Genomic DNA, 15000 nt, shown 5'->3' with positions numbered 1-15000 from the left:
AAAAAACTACAACACTAGTACCATTTGATATTGTCTACTCACGACAGAGGATAACTCAAAAGAAAGGGTCTTCCAATCCTTTGCACTGCCCAGAATCCATAAACCCTTCAGGTAATGTCCTTATTGATTCTTTACCTCATGTTCAGTCCACTTCATCTTCGAGTTCTGAGTCAGCTAGTTCTGAACCTGAGGCTTGTTCAAATACAGAGTGCGTCGATTCTAACCTTCCCATTGCCATCCGAAAGGGTGTGAGGTCTTGTACCCAGCACCCATTGTCCAAATATGTGTCATATGAAAACCTCTCACCTGTCTTTCGTGCTTTTACCACACAATTGTCTTGTATGGAGATTCCTAATACTCTGCAGGATGCTCTGAAAGTTCCTGAGTGGAAGGAGGCTGTCTTCGAGGAGATGAAAGCTCTTAAAAAAAATGGCACATGGGAATTAGTTGATCTACCGAGAGGGAAGAAAACTGTAGGGTGCAAATGGGTGTTTACTGCCAAGTATAAATCTGATGGCTCTATAGAAAGGTACAAAGCTCGACTAGTAGCCAAGGGATTCACTCAGACCTACGGCATTGATTACTTGGAGACATTCGCCCCAGTTGCTAAGCTAAACTCCGTGAGAGTTCTTTTGTCTCTTGCAGTTAATCTTGATTGGTCCCTACAACAGTTAGATGTAAAAAATGCATTTCTCAACGGAGATTTGGAGGAAGAAGTGTACATGGATGCACCCCCAGGATTCGGTGAAAAGTTCGGCACAAAGGTGTGTAAACTGAAGAAGTCCTTGTACGGGTTGAAACAGTCGCCAAGAGCTTGGTTTGAGAAATTTACTCAGTTCATTAAAAGTCAAGGATATTCTCAAGGGCAAGGTGATCATACGATGTTTTTCAAACATTCACGGGATGGGAAGATTTCCATACTAATTGTGTATGTAGATGATATAATTCTCACTGGAGATGATGTACTTGAGATGAATCAATTGAGGACTTCCATCTCATCAACATTTGAGATCAAGGATCTAGGATCTTTGAGGTACTTCCTTGGCATGGAGGTTGCTCGGTCGAAGAAAGGGATTGTTGTCTCCCAACGAAAATATGTTCTTGATCTCCTTAAGGAGACTGGAATGAGTGATTGTAGGCCAACTGACACTCCAATTGATCCCAATCAGAAACTTGGAGATGACAAGGAAGGTGATATGGTGAATACAACTCGATACCAAAAATTGGTGGGAAAGTTGATTTACTTATCACACACACGACCAGATATCGCTTTTGCTGTGAGTTTGGTAAGCCAGTTTATGCATTCACCCTATGAGAAACACCTTGAAGCAGTATATCGGATTCTTAGATACTTAAAAAGTACACCAGGCAAGGGCTTACTCTTTCAGAAGACCACACAGCAGAACTTAGAAGCATATACAGATGCAGATTGGGCTGGCTCAGTTACTGACAGGAGATCCACTTCTGGATATTGTACTTATGTTTGGGGAAATCTGGTTACATGGCGAAGCAAGAAACAAAATGTTGTAGCAAGGAGCAGTGCCGAGGCAGAATATAGGGCTATGGCCAACGGAGTCTGTGAGATGCTTTGGTTGAGGAGAATTCTTGAAGAGTTGCAGATACCAATACATATGCCAATGAAGTTGTATTGTGACAACAAAGCAGCCATAAGTATTGCACAAAATCCAGTACAACATGATCGCACGAAACATGTGGAGATTGACAGACACTTCATAAAGGAGAAGGTTGATTGTGGGGCTATTTGCATGCCTTTCGTTCCATCTACGCAACAAATAGCTGATGTCTTCACCAAAGGACTCTTCAGAACTAGTTTTGAGTTGGTTGTAAGCAAGTTGGGCATGATAGACATCTATGCACCAACTTGAGGGGGGGTGTCGGATTTGTTAGGATATAAGTTAGGATTTTCTCTGAAATTACTGTTTCAGATTTTATTTTTTAGTTAGTTTCAATAAAATCTGAAATAACAGTTTCAGATTTGATTTACAGTTAGTTTTTCTGTTTTCTAGTCTAGAGATTGGCTTATTGAGGATTTTCCTGATTTGGTGGGATCTCTGATTTGAGGCCTTTCTCTGCTATTTATGTGTACTCGTTTTTCTAATAAAAATTGAAGAAGTATGAGATATTTTTCTTCTAAAAAACCTACAGTAAAGATTTGGGGCAGTTGAAGTACTTCCTCGGAATTAAAATTGCAAGGTCGAGAAAGAGTATAGTGCTTTCTTAGCGAAAGTATGCTCTGGATTTTCTCTCAGAGACAGGGATGTTGGGGTGCAGAGTTGCATCTACTCCTATCGAGCAGAATCATAAGATGTGTGCCGAGGGTGGTGACCCGGTGAGTAAAGAGCAATATCAAAGATTAGTTGGACGATTTATATATCTATGCCATACGAGACCTGATATTACTCATGCAGTGAGTGTGGTGAGTAGATATATGCATGATCCCAGAGGGCAGCATATGGAGGCAGTTCGCAGAATTCTTAGGTATATTAAAGGAAGCCCAGGAAAGAGGTTATGGTTCAGGAGTTCTGGACATCTGAGAATCGAAGGCTATTGTGATGCTGATTGGGCGGGTTGTATGGATGATCGTAGGTCTACTACAGGCTACTGTGTATTTGTTGGAGACAATCTCGTATCTTGGCGTAGCAAGAAGCAAGATGTGGTGGCTAGGTCTACAGCTGAGGCCGAGTACATGGCTATAGCAGTTAGTCTGTGCGAGTTGATGTGGGTCAAAAACATATTATCTGAGCTGCGCTTGTTTAGAAGAGACTCCTTACAATTTTGGTGTGATAACAAATCGGCAATTAATATTGCAAACAATCCTGTTCGATATGATCGGACCAAACATGTGGAGATTGATCGGTTCTTTATTAAGGAACAACTGAATAGAGGAGTTCTGACTTTGAGCTATGTGAAATCAGAAGAGCAATTAGCTGATTGTTTAACAAAAGGATTAGGTTCTAGAGAGTATGATATCTTTTGTAACAAGATGGTGATGATTGACATATATCGCCCATCTTGAGGGGGAGTGTTGAGTTATTTAGATAGATTAAGTTAATTAGTTAATATTGTAAGGACCTATTTGTAAGAGTGCATTAATATAAAATGGTACCTCTCTATGAGAGATAGTAACCCTAATTTTCCCCCAAACACGACACAGACAAATAAAAAAAAGAACCTTCAGCAAATTAAACTTGCAACTTGAGTAGATTCTCAAACTCAAAATATTAGTTTATACATGTTACAATATAAAATATAACTCTCAACCCACACCATACCTTCGGAGTTTCAGTGTAATGGTTAGGGAAATCAATAAGATATTAGAGTAACCCATATTCAAATCCCACTAGCCACAAATTTAAAGCAGATTTTCTAAAATTTGACATTGAGGCATGAGTTCAGGTTTTGGCCCATAAAAAGGGCGCTTGACCAGTGGGGACATGTTCCCTTCAAACATCTATTATGTCTAATCATGCTGCTGCCAGTGGAGAAGTAATGGCTTTAAATATTGCTAAATGGTTGCTGCTAGTATTGACAAATAAAAAATCAAGATTTGCTTCAAATCCCTTGATAGTTGAGATTCTTTCTCACTGTACATCTCCTTCTGAGAATTGCGATCACCACTACTATATTGGTAACCCCCCACCCCTACCCAATACAAAAAAAAAAAAACACCCCCCTAGGTGAGCCTTGATAGCCTCTCTCTTTATTTCCATTAGTGGCTTCCCTTTATTTCCATTAATGGCTTTGTCTAAAAGAATCTTCTCCTTGTAGTCGGTAGTCAGTACAAAGGTAGGTCTCTCGTCGCTTAACTTGCCTCAATTCTAAGTTTTGTTTTTCTATTCACAAGTAGTGCGCTCATTTTTTTTTTCAACTTTTTTGACACATGCTTTGCTAGTCTTCTACATGAAATATGAAACAAATAGAACTTCCAATATGAGCAAGGATACTCCTTACTCTAATACGTGAATGTCTGGCGTGATATTAGTGATATTTACTACATGAAGTTGCCTATTTGCATTGGTGAGGTCCTAAATGTAAGGTTTGGGTCATGTGGTGGTGGTTGTCCCTTGTTGGATAGTGAGGTACATGAAGAAAATAGTTTAGTCAAGAAAGATATATTCTCATTTCTTTGAGTATTGGTATTTTTGACCTGATGCAGTTTCCTTAACCTCATTTATCTACTAAAAATAGTAGAATCTAAATGTAAGTGTTAAATGAGATATTGTGTCATGCATGGAAATAAACAATGCAATCAAGGGATACATGTAAATATTATAAGCTTCAAGTGATAAGAGTAAAGGAAAAAATTAAATAAATGAACAATAAGAAGAGTATTGTAGTTCACACGAAAAATACTATGTCGACCTGATATGTTGGTCAGATCCGATGTGCCTCTACGGCTCTACCCAAGAATGACATGATTGTGTCAGTAGTAATTTGTTGGTATAGTGCGGAAAAAGAAAAAATATTTTCACCTTTTCATTTTTCTATCAAAGGTTGAAAGACGCAATGAGACTTCTTGAAATTACCTATTCTTTATATGCTTTGCTTCTCTTTTTTAGTACAGAGAATTTAGCACTACTTTTTAATAACTATAACTGTCAAATTGTTGTATCAAATTTTAGCTTTTATCTACTCCCAGAACTGGTCTCACATGCACAATCTGCGTACAGATCTGCTGTACTATGAGTAAACAGTTTTGTGAATTTGATAGGTCTGCTGGACGATCTCGAGCAGCTTTTAAAAGAAATTGCCATGATGAAAGAGCTGACACTTCGTACAAGAGACCATCTGGTTTCATTTGGGGAACGCATGTCTACTAGAATTTTTGCAGCATATTTAAACAAAATTGGTGCTAAAGCACGACAGGTAACTTGATGGTTCATGTTCTTTTCAAAATGAAATACAAAGTGCTTTTATATAAAAATTAAGATAATATTTATATCTGAAAGTTGTGATTTAAGAGAGCTTGTTGGGTGGCATTATTGATATAAATGAGGAAAGTTGTATTAGTTACTTATGCATATTTTCTATGGAACAAATAGGAGATATGCACTTATTGAAAATAAGCAGCATTAGAGCTTAGCTAACTTTAAGTCTGCTTTAAAATGCAGAGACTCCATGCCATCTGCATAGCTGTCAAGCGAGACTGTGATTCATGTATATCTATTGCAGTTCACGGTCATCAAATTTTTGTCTTGTAGCTTGTGTTTTTATCAAATTTGCGCGCTACATTTTTTGAATTTTTACATGTGAAACATCCAGTATCATACATTGCACCTTTAGATGGCATCAAACTATACATTTCTCTGCTATTCAATATCAACATTTGCATTTGATAGTTTATAGCTGAAACCTGATTGTGAACTTGATCAGTATATGAATTCTAGGGATTTGCACCTTAGATCTGATTGAAACGTATATCATTTGCTTTCATAGTTAGTAAGATAAATTAAAATTTTAATTCTGGTTTTTGTAAATAGTTCTCACATCATCAGGTTCCAAGCACCATGGGAATTCAGATTGCAGCTTTTTGAATCTGCAGAAACAAAAAATCTAGGTTGATGCAGGCCCACGTCAGTAATTAAGCCTTCCTTTATAGATATTTTGGTAAGGTAGAAACATTAAGGGATGACATGAAATCAGATTGAAAGCTCCTTGTATGATGAAAATTTTTGTTTATGAGCCTTCTTAATTTATCTGTAATACGTTGGAGTTGTATCTCTTGACGGTAGATTGATAGCATGTGGAGAACCTACCAAGATGGTATGTGGAATAGCCTGGCAAGTTCATGTTTTTGTGTGTTATAAGAACTGAGAGGATTACAGTTATTGAGAAATAAGGATTAGATTTTTGTTTATGAGCCTTCTTAATTTATCTGTAATACGTTGGAGTTGTGTCTCTCTTGACGGTAGATTGATAGCATGTGGAGAACCTACCAAGATGGTATGTGGAATAGCCTGACAAGTTCATGTTTTTGTGTGTTATAAGAACTGAGAGGATTATAGTTATTGAGAAATAAGGATTAGAATTTTAGGCCTAAAAGAACATGGATGTAAGCAGTTAAAAGGAAAATGGTTGATTAAGTTCATCGAAGACTCTTGATAGTGCTGAATCAAAGAAAAGACTTCTTGTAGCTAACCTCATAAGTTTGGGATTTGGCCTGTTGTTGTTGCTATAACATTCTTGATTTGGAGATATGATCCACGAAACTAATTTAGATGGGAGATGGTTCATTCTATTTATATTTTCTTTTTGGGAAAAAATTGTTTCTGTGCCCCTCCTTTCCAACGTTATCTTTCTTCAACTTCTGTCATGTTTTTGCCCCTACTTACAAGTCTTTCTTGTTAAACCCTCTGTTGAAAGACATTGGTTTCTCTGTAACACCGTCTTCCTGTAATGGTTGGTCATCTGAAGTTACTCACCTATGCTGCCTATGCGATCCTCCATTTTTTTCGTTAAATTATTATGTTCTAACATCATAATCATAAGTACTATAGGTTGAAAAAACATCAGGTATTTCCTATTTTCTTCTTGTAACTGGTCTGAAGTGGCCAGTTCTTCTTCACTATGTAGCAGTCTAGAATGCTGTATCAGTAAGTAGTTATATAACTAATAATGTTGATACTTAATTGTGTGCAGTATGATGCATTTGATATTGGCTTTATAACCACAGACGACTTTACAAATGCGGAGATCCTTGAAGCAACTTATCCTGCTGTAGCCAAGAGATTGCATGGAGATTGGATTGATGATCCAGCAATTCCAATTGTGACTGGTTTTCTGGGAAAAGTAATTGCTACCAAACTCTTAGTTTCTCGCTGAGCTGATATGCCATTTATATGTTGACCAAGAGTTGAAAATGATTAATTTATATATTTCCTGCATCAGGGTTGGAAATCCTCTTCTGTGACCACCTTAGGAAGGGGTGGTAGTGACTTAACAGCAACTACAATTGGTAAAGCCTTGGGGTTACGAGAGATACAGGTCAGTTATATTATTTGCTTTACCCTTTGAACATAGCCTTCAATGCGCTTTTTTACCAATTGGATTCCAATCTTTTGGCATCTGGAGTTGTGTAATCTATTATTTCATTTTTACCTGTTTCTTCTAGTTTTTTTTATCTATAACTTTGATCATTTTCCATATATGAGATAAATGCTATTTGCTTCGTAGAAGATGGGATAACAACAAAACTTTTATCATAAAGTCTGTCTCAATCATTTGGGTTCAGTTGGGGATGGCAAAATTGACCCAAAACCATTTGTCCACCCATACCCCCCACTAAATGAACCATCCAAACCCATCCATTTAGTTAAATGGGTCATAAATGGGTGGATATTGTTTCTATTAAAGATAAATTGGTCATAAATGGGCGGGCTATTACCCGCCCATTTGCCCATTTAGATGGATATTCTTTCAAAAACATCCTCAAAGTTTCAACAACTACAAAAATATGTTTAAAAGTTCAAAATTATAGAAAACACCTTACAGGTAACTAATGACCAACACACATAAACTTAAAAATTTACCAACAGTCCCTTAAAAGTTTGAGATTTTTGCAAAAACCACCCTCAAAGTTTAAATATTATAAAAACACCATCAAGAGTTAAAAATTACAAAAAACTCTCAAAACTTTCTAGTTAAAAATTACAAAAAACTCTCAAAACTTTCTAACCTCAGAAATGACACATGAAATCATGGAATTTTCAACAACCCCCTATAAATTTAAAATTAGCAAACAACACCCATAAAAGTTTTAGAAAATGAGAAAAACACTCTCAAGGGTTTAGAATTATAAAAACAACCCTAAAATTTCAAAACCTAGCTAAGGTACATAAAATCTAAAAATTACCAGCAACACCCTGTAAATTTATAATTTGTAGATAACACCCTCAAAGTCTAAAAACTTATAAAAACACCCTCAAAAGTTCAAAATTACAAAACAATCTTAGAAATTTCTAAACTTGCAAATGACACATGAAATCTAAAAATTTTCAGCAGTCTCCTATAAATTTAAAATTTATAAATAACACCCTCATAGTTTTAAAAATTGCGAAAAACACCTTTAAGGGTTTAGAATTACAAAAATTACCTTGAAACTTCAAAAGCTACAAATGACACATAAAATCAAAAAATTACCAGTAGCCCCCCAAAAAATTATAATTTACAAAAAACACCCTCAAGTTTAAAAATTACAAAAAAACCTCAAAAGTTAAAAAATTATATAAACCTCTCAGAATTTTCTAAACATACAAATAACACAAAATTTGGAAATTGCCACCACTCCCTTATAAATTTAAACTTTACAAAGAACATCCTAAAAGTAAAATTATGAAAAATACCCCTAAGTTTGAAATTTATGGAACACAACCACAGAAGATAATTGTAATTTCTAGGTTTGTAGTGTGTTTATCTACATGTTTTGAATTTTTTTGGTGTTTTATGCAATTTTTGAAATTTTAAGGGTTTTTTTGCAAATTTTGAAATTTCGAGTGTATTTTTTGCAAATTTTAAATTTACAAGGGGATGTTGGAGATTTCCAAATTTCATGTGTCATTTGTAAGTTCAGAAAATTCTCGATTTTTTATATAATTTTGAACTTTTGAGGGTGTTTTTTATAATTTTTAAAATTTTGAAGTTGTTTTTTGCAAATTATAAAATTTCAAGGGGCTGCTGGTAATTTTTGAATTTCATGTCAATTGTGGGTTTTGAAATTTTAGGGTGGTTTTTGTAATTCTAAACCCTTTGAGGGTGTTTTTCGCATGTTTTAAAACTTTGAGGGTGTTTTTTTGCAAATTCTATATCTATAGGGGACTAGTGAAAATTTTTAGATTTTATGTGTCATTTGCAAGTTTAGAAAATTATAAGATTGTTTTGTAATTTTTAACTCTTGAGGATTTTTTTTGCAATTTTTAAGTGTTGAGGGTGTTTTTTTACAAATTATAAATTTTTAGAGGGCTGCTGGTAATTTTTGGATTTTATGTGTCAGTTGTAGGTTTTGAAATTTCAGGGTGGTTTTTGTTATTCTAAATCCTTGATGATGTTTTTTGAAAATTTTAAAACTATTTAGGTGTTATTTGTAAATTTTAAATTTATAGGGGACTGCCAAAAATTTTCAAATTTTATGTGTCATTTGCAAGTTTAGAAAATTCTGAGATTGTGTTGTAATTTTGAACTCTTGAGGGCGTTTTTTAAGGTTTTTAAACTTTGAGGGTTTTTTTACAAATTATAAATTTACAAGGGGATGCTGGTAATTTTTGGATTTCATGTACCTTAGTTAGGTTTTGAAATTACAGAGTTGTTTTTATAATTCTAAACCCCTAAGGCCGTTTTTCATATTTTCTAAAAATTTTAAGGGTGTTTTTTGTAAATTTTTAAATTTATAGGGGGTTGTTGAATTTTTTTAGATTTCATGTATCATTTATAAGTTTAAAAAATAGACTCTTAAAACTTTTTTATATATAAAAGTCAAATGCCTAAATGAGTTATTGGGTCACCCATGAACCACCCATTTAATAAATGGGTGGGTGAGAAGTGACCCATTAATAAATGGGTGTGTGAGAAGCAAATACTAAATGGGTCATAAATGGACAAATAAGCACAATTATGCCCACTCATTTATGACCAACCCAAAACTGCCCATTTGACAACCCTAGGTTTATTTAGTATATGCTTTCTAGCAAAATATAGTGTTGATGTATGTTTGCTGTTTTTTAACAGGTGTGGAAGGATGTTGATGGTGTTTTGACATGTGATCCTAATATTTGTCCGAATGCAACTCCTGTACCATACCTGACATTCGATGAGGCAGCTGAACTTGCCTACTTTGGTGCACAGGTATACACGTGTACTAGAATCTGAAGTTGGTGCATAGAAAGCTGTAAAATGTTAAGGGCGTTGATGTATTCATTTTGTCGCTCTCCATGATTGTTTGCCACATCTTTAAGAAAACTGGTAAAGTAGAAGTTGTCCACATGCTTTAGAGTTTTGTCACACCCTATGACTGCTCACCACAAATCATGAACAGTTCTCCAGATATTTGAATGAGAATTAAATGGAACCTCAGAACTGGCATTAACACAATCTTTTAAAGTTCTTTTTATTGTAAAAAGAGGAGTAAAGGTACTGATCTTAGGAGCACAAACCATAAATTGTGACTGCCTTCTTCCCAGTACAGCGTGGTAGATATTAAATAATATTTTTGTTATCCATTTATTAACCTGGGATGCATTTGTAGTTCAAGAGTTTTACTTTTTTACTGCTGAGGTGGAGAACAAAAGTAAATTATTAGAAATATTTAACTATCTATGGAAAAGTTATTTTTGGATAACTAAATCAATATCATGTTCCTCACTGATAGTACACTTATTCTTGCTTTTAGTTTTACCCAACTGTGCTTGAGATAAAATTTTATCTCTTATCCAAGTATCCAAGTTTGTCCGCACAAAGCATTGACGATAAAGAGGTAGATTAAAAGCATGCAGTTATGATATCTCTGATCTACATCTGTTGATAGAAACAGAGTTATACATTGCGTCAATTCAAATATCATGCAATTCATACTTCCTGATAATGTTTTATAAATATCATTGCAATATAGACATCCCATTCATATCTTTCTCCTCATGAACTGCATCATATGATATTGATTGCGAGTCAGGAGGTAATAACACTGGTTGACACTGTACCTAGTGGAGAAGGGTTTTATATAATTGGGTTCTTTTCCCTCAAATTTCTCATCTTATAGAAGAGGACATTTGACATAATTAAAGCATCCGCTGGTGTATATGGTGAATACCTACATGGTTAGAGAGAGGGATGGAGGGATGGACGTAGATTTTTGTAAATGTACCGTCCCCTTAATTTTGTTACATGGACTTAGGCCCTATTTCACGTTATCAGCCTTAATTACCTGAGTTTCACAAAGCCACCCCTTTGTACCATTCCGTCGACATATTATCACCCATGCCCTTTTTCCATCCAATTTTCTGTCCAATAAACTGTAGTTTGACAGATTTACCCCTGTAGTCTTTATATTGATCATCTGGTTGTTTTTTGAGATTATGCAATAATAGTTATTATATTGAGGTGGACAATGCTTTATGTTCTTGCGATAGCGTAATCTTGGATGTTGTGGTTACTCCTACGGTGCCAATGAAAAATTTTACAGTTATGGTTACTCTATTCTTTTGGCAACTCAAAAGCAAGTTTCAATCTTAAGCAACTCTGATATATTGCATAAAAATCATTTTTTAAGGATTCCCATAAACTTTATCAAGTCAAGGAAATTATAATGATTACTATGGCAAGGAAAACAAACTTTTACTGTCATTCTTCAAGTAAGACATCATAACAAAGGCCACAAAAAACCTACAATATAACAACACTATTCTCTTGAACAAAAAAATTTTCAGCTAAGGGGGGGTTAGTCACCTAGAACTTAAAATTAGAAATGGGATAATCTGTGGGATAAAATTTTAAGGTGTTAGTCACATAGAACTAAACCTAGAACAAAATTTTAAGGTGTTAGTCACATAGAACTAAAACTAGAATAAAATTTTACAGTGTTAGTCAAGCAGAACTTTAACAAAACTAGAATTGGGATAATTGTACAAAATTATCCCACTTTTTTTATTTTTCTATACAAAAATGAGAGTTCTAGTCTCTCAAATTATTCCAAGTTTTAGCTTGGAACTATGTGGTAAAAAACTAGAACTCGTATTTATTTTGTTATTTTTTATTTTTTTCTTTACTTATTTCCTATTATGGTTATCACCATCATTAGACTATCATCATAATAATAATTGTCAATATCTTATAGTCTAACCAAAAGTTATTTAATAGTAACGAACATTCTTGTAAGCAATTATCAATTAATAATAGTAAGTTTAAAATACATAAATAGTATTTATATCTTCAAAATGCATAAATATATACTTCATGATTATAAAAATTTATCCCACGTTATTTTATCAAAATATCCTGCTTCACAAAATTGTTCCTAGTTATCCCACTAAAATATCCCACTAGCGAAATATTATTCCACTTTAACAATTATCCCATTGTACATGAAAATGTCCCAATTGACTAACACCCCCTAAAGGTATAATTGATATTTCGTTAACGTTGATGGAGAAATTTGACAGAAAAATGCATGGAAGCTATGTTACCTAGGTACTTCTAATTTGAAGTCGTGCCCGTATCCCGCACATATCCATACCCATATCCGTACCCAAACTCCTTGGACACTCCTTGCATATAAACATGCATTTACTCGGGCATATACTCAATTATACAATGCGTGTTTTAATTTAAAATTTTAAAACACTTGTCATATATTTTTTGGACATATATCTTACACTTCACATCCACTTCTTGAAACTCATTGGACATATTTCGGTTACGAATTATGATTTTGAAGGGTCGCCTGGACATCTTGTTAAAAAACTAGTGATTTTTTAATTTATAATCCACAATAATAAAAGGAACATAAAAATGTTATAATAATTTTAATTCTTAACCTTGTTCTCATATAAATTATTAATTTCAATACATAATCTACGTGTATCTAAATATTTATATAGCCATGTCCCTGTACCCTACCATTTACAAATTCGTCATGTCCCATGCCCGTACACGTACCAGTACCCTAACTGTACCTGTGCAGCATAGCATGGAAGGTTATATATTGACAGAATGGTATGTGATGGTGGTTTTCTGGAACTCAGGTAACTAAGAGTGGTAACTTGAAATCGGGCCTAAGTTAGGGAAGGTTCCCTGTAAAAAAACCATTTCCATATCTTGCATGAGATTGCGAAAACGCACTTCTGGCTGCACATAAGAATTAAACAAGCTAATTTGATGTTGAAGTATTAAAAGCATAGCTCTTCAATATGATGCTTGTGCATGTCACTGTAGCTTTGGAACTATGAAATGCGATTAGTGTTTATTTTGATGCTTAGAATTGTTACTTCACATTTGCATATTCTAGCCTTTTCAAATTGCTGACTCCCTTTTTAAATTTCAGGTTTTGCATCCCCAGTCAATGCGGCCTGCTAGGGAAACTGATATTCCGGTTAGGGTCAAGAATTCGTACAATCCCTCAGCTCCTGGTACTCTCATCACTAAAGCAAGAGATATGACTGGGGTTGGTAACACATTCTTTTGAATTAAGAAAATATTTTATATTAGCATATATGTCCATGGTCTTGAACTTGTCCATTATTGGCTCTTTTCAGGCTATATTGACCAGTATAGTCTTGAAATCAAATATCACCATGTTGGATATAGTGAGCACTCGGATGCTTGGCCAGTATGGTTTCCTAGCAAAGGTAAGGATACCATGTCATTACTCGAATAAGATAATCATGTCACTGTTTTTTTAATCACAAGATCACAAGTTATCTCATAACTGCAGGTTTTTTCTATATTTGATGAGTTGGATATCTCTGTGGACTGTGTGGCCACCAGTGAAGTCAGTATTTCTTTGACTTTAGACCCATCTAAACTATGGAGCAGAGAACTAATTCAACAGGCAAGCTTTTTAACCGTCATTTTTTCTTGGAGTATCATTTCAAATTTTTTGATTGCTTGAGTTTCCAAAAAGTCGATAAGTTTTTAAGGAAGAATACGTTTCCTGGGATGACTATGACTGATATTGTTTTCCCCACAAAAGTTGACCTTATTTTGTACTTGCTCTGCTTATATGCATGGCTAAGGATCCCTGGAACACATATAAATGGATAACCGAAGCTTAAATTCTTCACTCTTATCTGACTTTTGAAGAGAAAGCTACAATTCTGACAGAATGATGAACACTTGAGCACCAAGACCCTTTTTTTATGGTGGACAATAAGGTGAGCTCCCATTCTTTTCGGTGGATGGAGAAGAACTCTGAACATGTTACAATCCCCATCATAACCAAGAGAGTTTTCTGTCTTCACAATTTCCTTCACAGAAAATAACTTATGGAAACATTGGAAGCACAGTTGTAGACACAATATGGCACTGATGCTGTAAATTCTTAAAATGTAGGATATGTGGATGCAGAAGCATTACGCTTGCACACATGTACACAGCCGTCCATCTAATAGTAGGCGGTTACTATATCACATATGCACGCACCAAACCTCTTAATGGTTAGTTACCAAATAGTTCCTCTACATATAATTTATCGCATTGGACATCCACTACTTTCTCATCCCTATGAATAAATTTAGTAATACACCTAACATGTTATTAGTCAAAGTCGAGCTAAATCAATTTTATAATAGTAAATTTTATAATTTTTACATGGCGTTTGCTCAAGCTCCCTTTAATCTCCTATCAGCATGTCCATATCTTAAGTGACTGAGCTCAGGTTCTAAGCTGAGAATTGTAACTGAACCGAGTTTATATTGAAGCAGCTGCATCATGTTGAAGTGTTGAACTGAGCATAAATATATAATTTGTCATACTATAATACTTCTCTTAATTCGTCATACTATAATACTTCTCTTAATTGGTTAGCAACCAATTTTTTGTTGGCAATCATGCACTAGGGCATATTCTGCCTCGTTTTGGTCAGCACCATTTGCACTCCCTTATTTCCCGTTGACCCTTGCGTTGAAACTTCAAATCTTGTACTTGACTGAGCAGGAATTAGACCATGTTATGGAAGAGCTAGAGAAAATTGCAGTGGTTAATCTTCTTCAACACAGATCAATAATATCTCTCATAGGAAATGTGCAACATTCTTCTTTGATACTAGAGAAGGTTTATCTTTTTCATCCAGGAACAAGCTGTCTAATTTCCCCTTTTCCGTTTATTTTCTACGTAATAGTATTTTAACCATTTGGTGCTCAGGCATTCAGTGTGTTCCGGAAGAACAACATCAATGTACAAATGATATCTCAAGGAGCATCCAAGGTAATTTATTGGATTAGTTGCAGATAGCCCCCTCTATCATCTTACTACACTTGTAGCTTTGTTGTTGCAGAT

At 34.8% G+C, this 15000-nt stretch overlaps 1 protein-coding gene across 3 annotated transcripts in view; it reads left to right on the top strand.

Moving 5' to 3' along the window:
- LOC109824940 (aspartokinase 1, chloroplastic-like) overlaps positions 1-15000 on the top strand; it is a 25722-nt gene that overhangs the window by 10431 nt on the left and 291 nt on the right. For all 3 annotated transcript variants that reach the window (XM_020391573.1, XM_020391574.1, XM_020391575.1), the window contains exons 5-13: positions 4733-4887; positions 6661-6810; positions 6910-7005; positions 9742-9858; positions 13049-13168; positions 13260-13352; positions 13439-13555; positions 14659-14775; positions 14866-14928. In XM_020391573.1, the coding sequence (XP_020247162.1) occupies positions 4733-4887; positions 6661-6810; positions 6910-7005; positions 9742-9858; positions 13049-13168; positions 13260-13352; positions 13439-13555; positions 14659-14775; positions 14866-14928 (1028 nt within the window). The remainder of the gene's footprint in view (positions 1-4732; positions 4888-6660; positions 6811-6909; positions 7006-9741; positions 9859-13048; positions 13169-13259; positions 13353-13438; positions 13556-14658; positions 14776-14865; positions 14929-15000) is intronic.

Source organism: Asparagus officinalis, chromosome 10 (assembly GCF_001876935.1).
Source record: "Asparagus officinalis chromosome 10, Aspof.V1, whole genome shotgun sequence".
Taxonomy (NCBI): Eukaryota; Viridiplantae; Streptophyta; class Magnoliopsida; order Asparagales; family Asparagaceae; genus Asparagus; species Asparagus officinalis.
This window is presented reverse-complemented; position numbering and strand designations above follow the sequence as displayed.